Source organism: Pundamilia nyererei, unplaced genomic scaffold (assembly GCF_000239375.1).
Source record: "Pundamilia nyererei isolate P.nyererei 1_Seehausen unplaced genomic scaffold, PunNye1.0 scaffold00123, whole genome shotgun sequence".
Taxonomy (NCBI): domain Eukaryota; kingdom Metazoa; phylum Chordata; class Actinopteri; order Cichliformes; family Cichlidae; genus Pundamilia; species Pundamilia nyererei.
This window is the reverse complement of record NW_005187524.1, coordinates 471354-488687: the sequence shown is the minus strand read 5'-3', so window position 1 is coordinate 488687 and position 17334 is coordinate 471354. Positions and strand designations below refer to the sequence as shown.

At 43.6% G+C, this 17334-nt stretch overlaps 1 protein-coding gene across 2 annotated transcripts in view; it reads right to left on the bottom strand.

The window, feature by feature from the left end:
- Nucleotides 1-17334, bottom strand: part of LOC102192428 (latent-transforming growth factor beta-binding protein 2) — an 87433-nt gene that overhangs the window by 21470 nt on the left and 48629 nt on the right. For both annotated transcript variants that reach the window (XM_005742721.2, XM_005742722.2), the window contains exons 9-25: nt 16266-16340; nt 11415-11537; nt 11157-11321; nt 9419-9730; nt 8238-8257; nt 7973-8009; nt 7425-7499; nt 6456-6581; nt 5876-6004; nt 5578-5697; nt 5136-5255; nt 1554-1673; nt 1240-1362; nt 1003-1128; nt 780-905; nt 460-585; nt 216-341 (exon numbers count right to left, since the gene is read on the bottom strand). In XM_005742721.2, the coding sequence (XP_005742778.1) occupies nt 216-341; nt 460-585; nt 780-905; nt 1003-1128; nt 1240-1362; nt 1554-1673; nt 5136-5255; nt 5578-5697; nt 5876-6004; nt 6456-6581; nt 7425-7499; nt 7973-8009; nt 8238-8257; nt 9419-9730; nt 11157-11321; nt 11415-11537; nt 16266-16340 (2049 nt within the window). The remainder of the gene's footprint in view (nt 1-215; nt 342-459; nt 586-779; nt 906-1002; nt 1129-1239; nt 1363-1553; nt 1674-5135; nt 5256-5577; nt 5698-5875; nt 6005-6455; nt 6582-7424; nt 7500-7972; nt 8010-8237; nt 8258-9418; nt 9731-11156; nt 11322-11414; nt 11538-16265; nt 16341-17334) is intronic.

Genomic DNA, 17334 nt, shown 5'->3' with positions numbered 1-17334 from the left:
GAGCTGTTGCCTCAGATGAGGAGACTTTGGGTTCATGCTACCACACCTCATGTTATTTACATACAACATAAAGCAGCTGAGAAACAAATCTGCAGAGCAAATGAGATTCTGTTAGGTGTAGAGGTGAAGTCTGGCATGTTTGGAAAGCCAGATCTACACACACCTGGACTCAAGCATGCAAACATAAGCAAGGACATTCCACCACAAACTCTCACCATCGCACCGCTGTCCATCCTCAGAGACTCTAAAACCGGGCTCACAGACAACACATGTGAACGAACCCTCTCTATTTGTACATGTTCCCTGGGGGCAGGCAGTGGGCAGGGCACACTCATCAATATCTGTTAGGAAACAATATGGGGACTTAGACATTCACTGGCAGATTGCAATGTTTTCACAACAACAAACTCAAAAAGAAGAAAAAGCTCCATTTAAGTGAGTAATTTTCAATAAGCCAACCTTCACAGAGCTCTCCATCAAACGACACTCTGTACCCCGTGGGGCAGTTCTCACAGGTGTAAGAACCTTCTGAGTTTAGACAGATCCCGTTGACACAAGTAGACAGGGACTGGCACTCGTCAATATCTGGAAAAACACACCGTGTATATCAGTGTAACGGTTCCGTACATACAGGAAATGCAGTTTCGAGGGAAAGTCAATTTTACAGGGAAACGACAAGCTGCTCAAACGTGTTGAGTAAGCCTTTAACAGTCATAACAATGCTAATGACTTTCGCTGAATGACGAGAACAGCTGGAAACAGCTGGAGACTGTTTTTACCTTCACACCTCTGCTGGTCTTGAGACACTCTGTAACCAGCCTTACACCTGGTGCAAATGTAGGACCCCTCTGTGTTGGCGCACACCCCACCTAGACACAAGTCGCCCTGGGAACACTCATCAACATCTGGAAAGCGAAAAAGGGGCAAAAATATCATCACCGCCTACCGGTGTTACCTTAAAACGGCACGTTAGTGTAAACCATTAGGCGGCCAGTTTCATACCTTCACATCTCAGTCTGTCAGCAGATGGTTCAAACCCAGGCCTGCAGTTCTGGCAAGTGTAGGAACCTGCAGAGTTGATGCAAATTCCCGCAGGGCAGGCATTACCAGTTGCGCACTCATTGACATCTAGCAGGGAAATAATTTGCAGCCATTAAGTTGCTGTCGAGAGTGCGCCACGAGCAGAAAAGTATGCGGTGATGAGTTACACCCAACAGCTCTAGATAATCCTTTGCAGACCTTCACATGATTTGCTGTCTGAGGTGACTTGGTAGCCATGGTTACAGGTGCATCTGTAGGTTCCGTCCAGATTGACGCATCGGCCGTTGAGACAGACTCCCGGAAGCAGACACTCATCCACATCTGGAGAGAAATCATAGGGGGAAAAAAGAAAATAAAGCCAACCTCTAACTCTTTGTAGATTTCTTTTTTTAAATAAACCTTCAACGGTACTGCAAGGCTTCCACGACTGCCCTGTGGAGAACTACTCACAGAGATGTAACTTTGACATGGGGTGTGAATAATGTCTGACCGATCTTCTGACTGACATATACCTTGGCAAACATTGTCTGGTGAGAGTTTGTAGCCTTGGAAGCAGTTGCACCTGTAGGAGCCCTCGGTGTTGACACACCGCCCACGGCCGCACACGCTTTGGTTCAAGCACTCGTTCATATCTGAAAACGTATACAGGAAGGATGTTTAGGTTTAAAGGGCAGTAGCATGGTGCAGCGTTTAGCTTTGACACCCCATACAAGGTTCTGGGTTCAAACCACCTCCTGGGTGACTGTGTAAAGCAGGGGTGTCAAACATAAGGTGCGGGGGCCCAGAAATGGCCTAGCAAAGACTCCAATCCATCCCGTTGTACTGCTTTGGAAAATGTTGGGATCCGTTTTGGATGTTTTACTGTATTTTCACAAGTTTTTCAGCTTTTCCAAATGATAAAGACCTCACACAAGACCACTCATACTAATAACTAATACATTCAATGTAATTAAGAGATAGTTAAACAATAAAATGACAGAAAAGTTCCTACTTTTTTTACTCTCTGATAAAGAATTTTCTAATTTTCACAGTGATTTCAGACTAAAAGGGAAAAAAAGAAAGTTTTATAACAAAAACTTTGTTTTATAATTACAGGACAGTCTGGGCAATGACATGCCAGAACGTTTTCTGTAATTTTATGCATTTATTTCTTATAGTTTAAGCCCAAAAAACCACGCTTAACAGATTTCTTTCCTTTACTACAGAAGCATGTCTTTAATATGCACAAAGAATGAGACAAGCTGCTGAAATGTCACTTCTTTTTTCCTATTTTAAGATATTGCAGGGGTTAAATATGTAGTTACATTTCTTTACACTGACAGAAAGTGTTTCACTGGTGTGGCCCACTAAAGATCAAAGCAGGCTGTATCTGGCCTATGATTTAAAATGAGTTTGACATCCCTGGTGTAGAGTTTACATGTTCCCCCTGTTCTTGCAAGATTTTTGTCGAGCACATGGCTTTCTGGTTGCTTGGTGATTTTAAAAAGGCCACACGTGTGGATCTGCGGGCATGTTGCTGCCCTGTGATGGACCGGTCATCAGAGCAGGGATAACCTTCAGCCCCGACTCTGACCATAAGTTAGAAAAGCGGTTAAGAAGACAGATGCATGGATGGATAAATGGATGGATGAACAGATTTTAGGTTTCACCCTGCCACAACTGTGCTGTGGGACGAGCATAAATTAAAAGGCTTAGCTCACTGAAAATAGAACAAAAAACACACATTTTCACCACTTTTGCAGAATCTAACATTATAGATTTGTTTTTTATACTTTCAGAAATTGGCCTCTGCACACAAAAATCTTTGGATATAAAATTAAAAAATGTCTCTGTTTGGCTTGATGACACTGGGAGTAAATGAAAAAATATACTTTTATGTAAATAAAGCCTTTAAAAAAATACAAGTCTGACAAAATGAAAAAAGCACAACACAGCAAAAAACGCTCTAGATCTCCTTTGAAAATAAGGGCCGTGTCAGCATTGTTTAGCAGGAAAAGGGAAACAATTACAGCATAATTAGTGTGTGTAATGACTACAAACAGCAGTCATTAAATTCCATCAGTGCGCAGACCATGCCTCATTCATGAAAGCCTTTTACTATTTGTTGAAGTAGCTGTCTTTTCCACCTCATGAGTCAGAGCTGTTGACCCAGGAATCATAATTGTGGAAAACCTCTTGTAGAAACAGTGTTTTATAGCATTGTAGTGGAATTTATCAAGTGTTAACAGTGGCGTATTTATTTATTTTTTAGGTTCGATTAAATTGCGGGAAGAGAATGAGAGTGAAGTGTGATCGTGTGGGCGACTGAGAAGAAGACTATCAAAGAGGAAGGAGGCGGTCTGCGAAAGGAGGAAGGGAGAAGAGAAGATCGTATTGAGAGGTGATAAATGTTCGGAGACTGAGCACACACGCTGGAAACTGCACGAGAGTCACAGAGCGGGTTTTGTTTGCTTAACCACGGGCGCTGCCAGATGTCTGTCAGTGTGGCCCAGTGTTTTGTTTCTGCTATCACCCGGCATCTCTTAGGCCTGCCTGCGATAAGCCCCGACAAGGGAGTGGAACCGTTTTCTCAATCACGCCAACAATTAGGCTTATCCACGATTTGGTCAATTGGATTCAAACTACTGCACTGTGCTGTCGGCAATTGACTGAAGCAAACGCTGGAAACTTGCTGCTGATGCTGTATGTTTTATGTGACTCCCGAAGCGGCAGACCTATGCCGCAGGACTGTTAGCGCTGCTTGTGCAAATGTCCAGAGCAAAAATATTTACCTCTGGCGTTATCCCTCATTTACGAAGTTCCTCTCAGTTACTATTTATACACCACGGGTTTACAGAGAAAGTATAATAATAGCAGACCGGCAGAAACATGAAAGCGGCTAAAGCGGTGTTTTCTTTGGTAGCACGAGAAATTGTGAGACTTTAAACCTGAGCGTCGCTCAACTGACTCACTGATAAATCAATTTTTAAAGAACTCAGAAGTGTCACTGAAGTTTACTTCCATATTTTCCGTTGTGCTTTTTCGCCGTGCGAGCATTTCTGCGTTACTCCGTTCCGGGAGCTTAAGTTTCCAAACAGATTAGAGGGGTGCAAGGTCATACGGAGGGGATGTGGTAACTAACAGCAGTTGGGTTGTTATGTAACAGGGCCACTTTTAGGTTGGTAGCCGCTGGCATGTAATCTTAAACAAAACACATACCGAGTGTAATCTGTCAGCCATTTGTGTGGTCACGTCTAGTAATCTGCAGCGAGACCTTTACAGCGGGCCACAGACAACATCACGGGTGAGTGAGAAAATTTGTTTGCGTGCCGGGACCTTTTAGCGGCGGGGGAACAGAGCCTTCGACCTTCTCATACGTCTCCTGAAACACTCACCTAGCCCAGCAGTGGTAATAAAGCCTCGCTCGCCTCTGCCGGGAGAGCTCTCCAACAATAATACACTGTTTGTTCAAGGCTGTAGCCAGGAGAAAATATTTGGACTCTCCCAAATTGAAGTATTACAAACAATCTTTTTACAGGGCCAGTGATATCAAAAGATCAGCAATAGCACGGTGGATGTGTTTAAACAATATTTGGGATATTCTGGGGCTGCTCGGGTGGAGGAGTCGATTTATTATACGTGGAAGCACTGAATAGACAAAGGCGGTGGAGTCGTGCTCTCAGTCCATGCTATATAGCCATCATCACTGTGGTTTTTGGGCTGTCGTTGGGGCCCAGAAGTGCTCCTTGCTCGACATAAAACATCCAATATAAAGTCGTTTGAAGCGAAAATACTATTTATTTTATCATTTTAATGCACATCAGCAGTCCCTTTGAGCAAAAAGCCACAATCCTGCAAATTTAGTTCTGCTTGTGATATTTGGGGAGCTGTACTGCATCATCGGCTGTCAACACATCTTTAATGGCATGGCCTGTTGCCTTGTTTTTTGTTAGGTTTTTTCGAGTGATGCCAACCAGGAACAGCAGCTTCAAGTAGGTAAAAGTTACCTAATACATAATAGGGAAGCCCTGTTTGTTTCCATGCAGCGGTTGGAAACACCCTTAGGATCCTGGGTACTGGTGCCACTGCTATAATGGGGTGTGAGGTTGCCTTACCCACACATCTTTCACCGACAGGCCTGAACCCTGGTCCGCAAACCTGGCACCGGAAGGAGCCGAGAGTGTTGACGCAGACACCGTTGGGACAGGAGCTGGGATCGCTGCACTCATCTATATCTGCTCCGGGACAAAGTGGAAAATATGAAAAAGAAAAATCTGAATGAGTTGTTGCTAAAACAATGTTACTAAGACAATACGTGCATGCATGGAAGAAAGAGAGGGTGTAAGGCCGCAAATGTACACATACACAGTCCGTCTGTCACAGAATGAGCAAAGTTTTCTTCCTGGCTTTGACTAAAGGAAAATACAATATGTGTTTTGTTAGTGCCCAGCTCATTCAGCTAATTCATGGAAGCAAACAAATAGGCCTGGCCAGGACTGCCCTGTTATGTGAACTTGAGCCTGTGTGCGTAGCTGCTTGTGCACGCACGCAAGTTACCTTCGCACACGCCTCTCCGAGACTTGGCGTAGCCAGCGTTGCATTCACAGGTGTAAGATCCCTCTGTGTTGACGCATTTGCCATTCTGGCATTTGTTGGGCATGCTGCACTCATTCATGTCTGCCAGTTTGAATGAAAACCAAGGAGAAGGGAAAAAAGAAAGTTACTGTTGTGTTCCGCAGCATTAATTAGGGCAGAATACTTTTAAAATGAACGGCGCTGACAGACGAGGACTTGCAGTGCTTAGTTTCCATTGGAAACTTTATATCTCCTGCTGCTGATTGGGGCTGTGTCTCACCTTGACAGAACTTCCTGTTCTGAGTGATCACCTGGCTGTAGCCACTGTGGCAGTGGCAGGTGTAGGACCCATAGCTGTTTATACAACGTCCCTTTCCTTCACATGGATCCTCATCGCACTCATTCACATCTGCAGAAAAAGAAAGGAAAGCACGCGGCTGTTGCACTTCACCAGCACAGTACACTTTTAAAGCACCGACTTTAGAGCTTCCTCTATGAAACAGAAACAACACGGGCCAAAACCCAGCTGTGTGGAGCAGAGGCTGTGTCCAAAAGCCTTTGCGGAAAAAAAAGGACCACAGCATCAGCTCTCTGGATGGGACGTGAGCTGTTGTCAAGCATCACAGGACAGGGTAGCATAAACAAACAGAGTCCTATCATTTTGGCTCACTTAATTTCTCAAAGGTTTATAATCACTGGTGATGAAGACTGGCTTTTACTGTGATGATGACGGACAGAGCTGCCGTGGCATCTGGTGTCAGCATGTCTGTGTGTGTTTGTGTGCTCCTCCTTCTCTTTGAGTGTCCCACTGTTACCCCTGTTTTGCTTCATTTTTCGCTCTTGCTCCATTTGTTAGTTACCAATGCAGTTGGTCTGCAGTGCACTGAGCTTGAATCCTGGCTCGCAGAGGCAAATGTAGCCCGTTTGCACAGAAACGCATCTCCCACGGCCACATATAGAGGGGGTCGTGGCACACTTGTCAATACCTATGGATAGGAACAAAGATGTGCAGAGTTGTCACTTGAAAAACAAACAAGATTATTTGTGACCTAAGGTTGCGCAACATTGGTTTAAAAAAACTAAAAAATATATAAATGTGCGAACACATGTTGTTCTCCAGGGGAACTCATCGTGCTGTTTTATAGGTGGAGTCGTGGATGGGAGCGCTGGTTTTACAGCACTGTAGCGTTCCAACAGGTGGTATGGAGCGCGTACAAAGTGCTCGGCAAGAAACAGGTCATGCACAGTAGAGCCTGACATTCGTTTTGTACTTGTGTTTTTCTGTCCAAAAGAGCCATGTTAAACTGGGCCTCTGGGTCTGGCTGACGAAAAGAAAAAAATCCCATTTCTCTATAAGATTACTAAAAATTCTTCTCACTTCCTAAATCTCTCTGTCACTCTCTCGCTGAGTCTGTCACACAAACACGCTTTCACCATGTCCCGTGCTCTTCCTAAGTTTTTCATAAATCTGGCCTCTGTCCACTCAGAGTAGCTTCCTCTTCCAAAAGGCACACTCTTTCTTGGTTTCTCGCCCTCTCACCCTCTGTGCAGAATAGCAGCTTCAAGCCAAATTGGCTCTGGGAAAAGAGGTCAAATTAAGCTCTCTCCAGCTTCACTTTGGGTAAGCCTACAAAAATGCCTCGTGCTGCTGTCTGCCAGAAGTTTACAGAGTGTATAAAAAATGAAGAGCTGAGCCCTGTGGTGCTCTTTCGCATAGCAACTTCCTGTCCACCTGTTCATTGTCATGTTGTTTGTTTTGTTTTAGATGTATGAAGTGGGGCTGAATATATCTGATTTCCTATAATGTGACTTTTTAGTCTATTGTTTACCTGTAGCTGAATCAGTATGGGATGGTTCCTTTGAATCCGGCCTCGGGTTGATGCTCGGGAAGTCCGGAAAAATATCTATTAAGACAGTTAAGGTGAGTCATGGGGCACTAGATAAGCACAAATGACAAAGTCAACTAAATCTCTCTTAAACTTTGACAGGTTCTAGTCTCTACAACCAAAACAAGACGCCGCTTGATTTGCCAGCCACTCTAATGCCTTAGCTGCCTATTCAAGACTATAAAAGCGATCTAGTCATTTTTCCGGGCTAAAACAAATTACAATGACCAAAATAAATCAGGTAGACTCATTGAACATAGCCTTCAGACTTGAATGTCAGTGTTTTCCCTGGCGTGAGGGCAAAGTAAGGACTGTGAATGCCACTACTGTGTGGGAGCAGTTTATAGAAATTACACAACATGTCTGTGCTTGACAGAAAGCTTAGAGATTGTAAATCAAACCCAAAGAGGCAATAAACAACAGCTGGAGGCACTTGTTCAACTACCAGTCTCGTATGATCTGAATGAATAAAGAAGGAAAAGAGAAGATACCTGGATACTGCGGCGGTAACTCTGTCACAACAGCTGGCTGGAAAACGAGCAAATATTACTCATTAAAAACCATTGGGCTACATTTTTCACCACCATATTTATATTCACAGCATTCCGGTATTTGTTGGTCAATTCTGTGCTAATTAGATGTGCGCATCTACCAAAATGTGGTCTGAAGAAGTTATATAATCATAACAAACCCTCCAGCTGAAATAGCTAGAACACATGCCGAGAAGAAGCATGCACCAAAGGAGGGAGAACTTACCGGGCTCAGACTTTCCACATCTACCACAAAAAAAGAGGAAAAGTTTATCAGTGGAGAACACATAACATCTGCATTAACATGTGCCATCACAAACACATTTTTGTTCAATTATGTATACACGCATGTTGCCTTTAGACACTCGTCTGCAGCTTTGGTGATCCTTTTTTTTCCCTAACAAAAATTGGCCAGATTTTTTTTTCAAATATTTGTGAGAGATAGTGTACACTGTTGGCCAAGAAAAATGAAAGAAAAACATGGAATTAGATATCTCCGATAATGAAGACAAAAATCCCAAAATATTTAAAGAACTGTCTCCACATACAAATCAAAATGTTGCAGCACTGCCAATACAGTATCTCACAAAGCTTAAATCAGGAAGATGCATTTGCTTAAAATCCTGAGGATTAAGCTTCATGATCCGTGTGGATTACTTGTTGTTGCAGGCTTTTGTTGATGCTCGCTGGGGTTTCACTTAGACGGCTGTGAATATGTTCCATCTATCAAGCTTTTATTCACGGAGATCAAAGCAGCTTGTTGATGTTTACATTTTCACAATAATGTTAATGCACTGCATCCTGTCTATAAAAAACTGCCATTGTGCAATCATTGCAGCTGCTCTGAACTGTTTATGTCACGGGCTGTGGCAAAAATCAAGCTCGTCGCTCTTCTGACAGACTAAACTCATCAGCTGATCTACGTGCCAGCCCGTGTCAGTTGATGGGTCAGCTCATCCCCTTTGATGCATCCAGCTGGTATGTGTTGTTTAAGCACTACTTAAGCTCCTCTAGCCAACTTATAGTTGCTTTGCATCTTCGAGACACTTTGCAGAACAGCTCCACCCCAGCTTCCCCTTTTTCTTCTGGGTCTGACTTAATGAATGTCATCTGCTCTCAGTGATGCCTGCTCTGATCTGAATGGCCCTGCTGCTGCTTTGCCTGGCATGAAAGGCTGACTTGTGCTTTCCAGGTCCCAGATCAGAGCCATACGGTCAAATGTAAATCATTGCCAGAGAATTGACAATCTTCTTTTGACCACTGTATGGTGGTCCTGACTGAAACATCCTCGGGTTTAAATGAATACCATGTTTAGGTAACATCCAAGGCCTACGCATTCGCCAAGAACACTGTTTCAACTCTTTGTCATACAGTGCAAATATTTACCAACATAAAACTTATTCTTACCATCTGTGTGTGGCGGTCTAGGTGTTTCTCTGGCTGGATGTGAGGGATGCTGTGGAGTCAAAGGGTACTGGGGTGCTTGTGGGGTCTCAGAGTATTCGGGGTATTGGGGTAGCTGCGGTGTTTCGGGGTACTGGGGCCCACTGGGAAACGAAGGCTGAGAAAATGGAAACTGCGGATAAGTAGGGCTCTCATCCTCGAGTGACACTCCCATGCTCTGCAGCTCGACATCATCCAGCTGTCGAAGAGAAATCTGGACGTCAGATCGCGAGTAAGTGTATCCGTGGCCAGCGGGGCAGATCTCCTTGAAGTGGTCTGCAGCACAGGAGACACAGGAGCGACCAGTAAGTGATCGAAAACATCACCTCTGCATTCTGAGCTTCAGCTCGAAAAACTGACATTTAACTTTTGACAGCATAATCGTGGCTCTTATTTCTATCTGATATTCAAAGTAACACCATAAGCCATCCATGTAATACAGTTACGACAGGCACGCTGTACTTTATGCTCTGCTGTGAACAGGGAGATTGGGTTTCGGTGACTGCTGCAGAACTTAGCAAGCTGCCAGGCCAGTGACAGCTGTCAGAGGAGGCTAACAGCGACGGGATTTGAAAACATGTGGGCATATCGGCACTCTCAAACTGTGGGAAGTAGAGGATCATGTAATGCTGAATGACCTTTGAACTCTTTGGTGTAAAGGCATGTGAGTGAGAGGCTAATGGAGGATTGGCTGGCTAGATAAAAGGCGGGAGACTGCACCTCTTTGTATCTGAGTCCAAAAAGCCTCAGCAATGGTGAATCCATTACAAGTGAGAGGCTCTTTGTCCCCTACCTGACCTGAAACCCGGCTACTCTATGCCAAAAGAGTCTGGAATAGAGATATGAGTAATGACAGATATGCGGTCACTGTAAACGCTTGTGTAAATACAGGAAACGTGGATATGATAGGCTACTGAATGATGAATTTAAAGTGGAGGGAAATGGGGCTATATATGATCAGAAGCCACATCTGAAGAATCGGCGTAAATATGGAATTAAACTCATTGGGCTCCTGTTACCGAGTCACAAGTAATGGCTCTGGCTGCTCTGTTCAGGGGTCTAACAGCTTTTCAGGCCATCCAAACAGCTAACGTCCGAAATAATCAAAGGCCGTGCGCCCATGCACTGCGTCGGTCCTAACTGAGCAGCACCGTGGAGGTCTGTGTCTATGATATCTGATCTATGACAATCCCCATGAATCACTGGCCAGTACAGACACTCAATAAAACCAGCTTGTTTCTCTCAGAGACTTTGAAGATTAAATCAGTATGAAAAAACGACAACTACTTCCCATGTTTCACTTGGCGAGGTCACGCATTTCTGCTGTGAAGCTTTGCCGGTTTATTAGTGGGGTTTCTCTCTGAGGGTTGGAGCGATAACACAAGACTGACTCCCACTCTTATGTAGCCTCCAAAATATGAAAACTGTTATGTTTTTGGTCCTTTTCCACTCCAAACACAGTTAGCTATTTTGAACTGCGTTACACGCCTGGCAAAGAACAGAATGGTGACTGAGCGGTAAATATTTTTTCCCCCTATTCTTTCATTACCATTGCTAGCCCTTGCATAAGATTGCATGCAACACTTTATTTCTGCAAAAGCGTTTAACTCAAGAAGGGGAGTACAGTCAATGCAGAAATAGAAAACAAGATCATTTTTTGGGTCAGCAGAAGAGGAGCACAGGGTAGCTTTTGGGGCTGTACCTGATCCTGGTAAAGGACAACGATCACACCCAGCTCCCCAGGCCTTGCCCACTCTGCTGCAGCAGCAGATCTGCTTGGTGAGGTGATTAGTGAGTGGCAGAGAGCATGTCCCCGCTGAAACAGACCTGTAGCACGGCGCCCTCTGGTCAGACACTGCTTTGTCCGCTGGTAGAGAGGAGAAATTGGAACACAAGAAAGGCATAAAAAAGCCTAGTCTTAAAGTGTGTGTTACGAATCCAAAAAACAAGCAATACTTACAGACACAGTGGCTTCTGGCAGGATCTAACATATAGCCTGGTTTACATGTGCACCTGTAGCTTCCTTTGGTGTTGAGACATTCAGCATTTTTACATATTCCAGGCAACAGGCACTCGTTGATGTCTGTGAAATAGGCAGAGTACATCAGTCATTTCAAATATATCCTGGCTTATGGAAATTTCATGAAGTCATGTTTATTCCCAGGAAAAAAAAACGATTTTCAGTCTCACCCCCCACCAAAACTGCACATATCAATATCAACTTTGGTGCATTTTCTTTCCAATACACTGGGCAGCAATGATTCACACATTGAAAGGTGTCAGAAAATTGCAACAGATCATGTAAGCAAAGCCGCTCGCTGTGGGGAGGCGATGAAATATGGAAACATTAAGGTTACACAAGTGCATGAAATCGTGATGACAGGAGGGAGACGTACACATTTGACGGGTGTAAAACAATACACGCTCAAAATCCTGTCTTGCTTGGAAAGTAAAATATTGCAGCTGTGGGAACACGTGCAGTCATGTAGACATAGAGCATATCACTGAGAGTTTCAGATTGTCATCATCCTCAGCATCTTTCCTTCACAGCGTCCAATATGGTTACGAGATCCTCAGCTTACGTCAATAAGTGAAAGTTATTAAAGAGATTTTTTAAAATGTATTTATTTTTTCCTCTGTCTGGCTTAAACCACATGCAGAAATGGTAGAGTGGCCAGAGGAGTTTGCCTCTCGCTCCAAGAGCTCCTGAGTCCCTAAGGTAAATGGAGACAAGCTAACAAGTGTGCCAGCCAGAAGCATAGGGGGACATGCTTAAGGCGCTTAGTCATGTGGTCACACTGGGACCAGGCAAGGATTGTTGTTCTACCGTGTTAAACAAAGAGTACATCATTAGGTCTTTTCCCACTGCATTGACGACTAGAACCCGACAACCTGCCACCACAGATTTCCCCCCAATTTGAATGAATCTGCTCTTGTTTTGTTGTTTTCCTTCCTGCTGGAAAAAGTGAGCTTACAAAAGGTCGGGGCTGATAAAATCAATGGGCTGAAAGAAATCCAGGGAAAGCCTTAATGTTTTTCTTGTTGTTTGTCGCCCCTTTTTCGTTTCCATTTTGGGTTTTCGTTGCGCTTTTCCACCTTACAGTGACGTACTGTGAAGAAACGACTGATGTCATGCCGGTTTCCCCCAAGTCGACACTTTTTGTAGTGATTTAACTTTAGTTCAGGTAGCGTCTGGACACCTGAAATCAGGTCACCATTTATCTCATGGTCTTTAATCCATGATTCAGTCGAGTCCCAGATTAGTGGTAGTGTTACAGTGTGCTGGTGGGTTGATTTAATTGAAACCGGCTTCCGTGGCAACCTTCCATGACCAGCGCTAATCTCAACATCTATTCTGAATTTATGCTTGGTTGCTCTTCTTGACAAACATCACTTGTGGTAAGAGCTCACGGCTTTTAGCGTGACTGTTTTTATAGTCTACCAGCACATGACAAAGTTCCCTGATTTGAGCATCAGTCTGCTGCTTACTTGACCTTTTCCCCTCTTTGTTCAAAACCCATGTGAACACCTACAGAATTATCTACAGAAACTATGTAAAGCAAACTGGCAACATTGCTCCCTATACTGTGTATTTTGGGTTGTGAGTAAAGAGAGCACCTTTGGACAACTTTGGAAGTCTGTGAAGTGAATACACATGGTCAGAATTTAGCCAAAGCGCCATTACTGGGAAAACCAGGCTTTTTCAACATATTTCTCTATCAGTATTGCAGCCTGAATACCAGGCTAGCAAGTCGACACGATGAGTGTCAAATGTCAGTGTTGTGAAATCATAAGCAGCTTTTATTAACTTGATCAAAAATGTCCAAAGAGTTGCATAAGACTTCATTAATCTCCTCTTTGAAGTGGTGTATGAGTAATGTGACCTGCTCCCAGCACTAGTTTACCACACACAACAGGGCCTGCACATGCATCTCTGCGGGCTTTTTCATCTAACAACCGCAGCTACAAATGGCCAATTCAGTGACCTAAATTTTTGAGAAGGAAGCCTCTGAAGATAAGGAATCATCTCTGAAGCCTGAGACCTGAGAGCATGACGCTGATAGGAAATCTTATCGTGCTGTGGCGACGATGTCACTGACTGCAAAGGTCAGCGGATGTAGGCAGACTGGCAGTAAATCAGGACTATTACCAAATACGAGACAAGCCCTGTTCTGTTCCAATAAAACACATTACAAGCAGCTCGAGACTGGAGCCACAGGAAGGAGGGCTTGACCCCGTCCTAATAATAATGACAAAATCTCAGAAAAAGCTGATTTTTTTTCCTTCTTGGCAGATAGCAAAAGTCCTTAAATTAGAAATAATTTTTGGGGGAACGGAGCAGCAGCAGAACACAGATTTAAAGCACTTTAGTAAATATTGTGGGTAACTGTCAGCTTTGCTTTTTTGGAACTCAGGAAAGGAGCAACTGGAAGAGGGAAACATCTTGAAGCAATCACAGAAGAAAAGCATGAATAATAGAAAGATCAATTTCTACATTCATTGGCTGCTCGACACATTATTGGAAAACAGGAGCGTCCTGCTCAATAATTACCTGAAAACATCAGTATTGTGATTGTTCTCTGCAGAAAACATGTTGCACTTGCTGAACTAAAGGATGAGGTCTTCTATACGGAGAGTCAAAACTGGACTTTTAGGTTGTTCTACTCCATATGCCTCAGCAAGCATTGCCCTTTGGATCATGACATGATAATGTGAGCCATCAGAAAAGCTGCAGTTTGTAACTGTTAGCCTCAGTTGTCAGTGTTAGGTAGATAGCTCAGTAGGTAGAGTGGTGGCCCCATGATCGGAAGGTCGGGGGTTCAAATCCACTGAACGGCTACCCTGAGGTGCCCCTGAGCAAGGTACCGTGCGTACACACTGCTCCCCGGGCGCCCAGTGGCTGTTTCACTGAGTGAATGGGTTAAATGCAGAGAGGAGTTTCCCCACGGGGATCAATAAAGTATACATCATTGAGCCATTTCCAAGGCTATTTACTGACACCAACAAATGCAAATGGTTGGAATTCTTTAGCGGGAGAGTTGACACTGTGGGTGTTTACTGATTCCTAAGCCAAACACAAGCTGACAAACAGCCACTGCTGGGATGTTGAAATGGACGATAACACAGTGTATATGTTCAGGGACAACCATGTTTGTTTTTACATAATGATGGACGGGAAAAGCAGGCAAAGCAGCAATCTGATGCTCACAAGTACTCAGAGAGCCATCCATGCCACGATCACAGCCTACCACATTAACTCAGAACCCCAAGACCAATTAAAACAGGAGCCCCAGGTGCTTATTGACTGCTGAACTCTGGCCCCAGACAAACCCTAACTGTGGTCTTGACCTGTTTCCCAGACATGGGAAGTGGGGGGCAAAAAAGTCAGTCTCCCAAGCAAGGACTTTAATTAAGTGTGTTCTCCAGGTACATCATCGGTTACCACAGTATAATCTGAACATTTGAAGATTTTGAAAGTACTTCTTTGCAAACTCGAGTTTCCCCACTGGGGGGCTAACCAGGTTGCTGCTGGAGGTCTTCTATGTCATTTTGTGTTGTTACCTGCAAATGACAACAGCAGTCCTTCTTCTGCTCTAGAAATGTGCTGTGAGCTAGATGGCCACTATAAGCAGCCCTTCTAGGCGGTGGAGAAATGATTCATATGTAGCTATCACGAGTAACATTCAAGATAGTGGATTTGGTGTCTATCAGTGACTAGAACAGGCATGTATTTAGGCTTTTAAGCATGTAGACATGGTCAAAACAACCTGCTTAAGTTTAAATTGAGAATCACAATGTGGAGGAAACTTGATTTAAGTGACTTTGAATGTGGTTGTTGATGCCAGACAGGCTTGTCTGGTCTTCAGTATTGCAGAAACTGCAGATCTACTGGAATTTTCCCACAAAACCATCTCTAGGGTTAAAAGAGAATGATCAGAAAAAGCGAAAGCATCAAGGGAGCAGCAGTTCTCCAGGAGAAAATGTCTTGTTAGATAATGGCCACACTGCTATGAGCTGATAAGAAGGCAACAGAAACTCAAAGATACACTTGGTACAACCAAGGTATGCAGAAGACCATCTCTGATCACACAAAATGTTAAACCTTGAAGCAGATGGGCTTAGTCTAATGCCTCTTGATATTAGCTGAGACGTTCAGATGGTAGGGTCAGAAGTTGGAGTAAACACCATGAAAACACGGATCCATCCTGCCTTGTATCAACAGTTCAGGCTGGCGTTTGTGGTGTTATGGTGGATGGATGTTTCCTTGGCACATTTTGGGCCCCTTAGTACCAGTCAAGCATCATTTAAATGCCACAACCTCCCTATGTATTGTCCATGACCACAGTGCACCCATGTTTTGATGGCTGCTTTCGGCAAAGCCATCAGAACACATCATGTCAAAACGCTCATACAATTTTAAACTAATTTCTTGAACATAGCAATGAGTTCACTTTATTCGACTAGCTTCCACATTCACCTGACCTCGATCCAACGTGGTGGAACCGTAAATTAATATAATGGAGGAGCAGCAAGTGTGATGCTGTCATGTCAACATGAACTAAAATCTCTGAGAAATCTTTCCAGCACCTTGCTGAATCTATGCCACAAAGGATTAAAGAGGTCCTGAAGGTGAAAGAGGGTCCAACCTGGTACTAGCAAGATATACCCGATGAAGTGGACAGTGAGTTTATTTGATCACAGTGATTTTATTATTTTAATATATCTTTGTTACGGCTAAAATAAACATGCAGTCACTTAAAGCTCATAAAATGTTTAAACCCTTTCCAGCATATTTCATGCAAAGGCTTACCTTGACAGTGTGTGACATTCATTCGTTTAAAACCTTTGGGACATTCCACCTGTCCATTCGCGATCACTGCATATGCTGTAAACAGAAACAAAAACAACAGTTCAGAGAAGCTCAGTGATCTTAAATGATGTGCTATGCTTCTTTGGTACAGAGGAGTGCTTTCATCAGAGAGGGAGAAGGAGCTCAAGTTTAGGGGAATTTAAGGTCTCAGTAATAGGAAAAACAAGGAACCCACAACTGAGCCTTGAGGGACTCCAGCAAGAGTCAAATGGGCTCCCCATCAACTACATTTATAAGGCAGCTTTGTCATCCAACAAAATGTAATAATGCTCTATGCCATTCATAATTGTGTAAATCCCTAGGCACATCATCATAAATTTGTTGACTAAGCCTTTATGACAGCCCTGACCGTTTTCATCAACCACAGTGCAAATCTAGTTAAACGAGAGACTAAAGCTTTAAATGTGCGCACAAGGAATGACGATTAATGTGCTGCTCACAGGAAAATGATTGGCCAAAATGTCTTAACGCTTGTTTTTTGCCAAAGCAGTACAAATCACGTGGCATGTGTGTGTTTCAGGTGTGCGCTTGAGAGGTGCTGCAGTAAATAACACATTTCTCGGTTACTGCCCCAGTGCGGGCAAACTGTCAGTGTTAGAAGCCTGAAAACATGGTGTCATTACTTATTCGGCACCCAGTCAAGCCCCGGCACGCTCCATTAAATGTACAGGGGGTCAATGTGGCAAAGAGTAAGTCTGTTAGTGTCTAAATGTGTGTGTATCCATATCTGTGTTTTTTAACAGAGATTAGGGGGAACTCTATGAAAGTCTTTCTTAACATAGACAGTGATTATTGGTACCAGATCTTTCCATGACTCAGATTCTCTATGACTGTTGAAAAGATAATATCTAACTTCTGATTTTGAAAGAAAAAAACATGTATTTTTGGCTGTAGAGGACTGTAAAGAATAACAATATGCTTGTTAGCAAGACAGAAGAGTCTTTAGCTATTATAGACTGTACAGTGTGACACACATCAGACAGCTCAGAGAAATGATTATAACACCCTG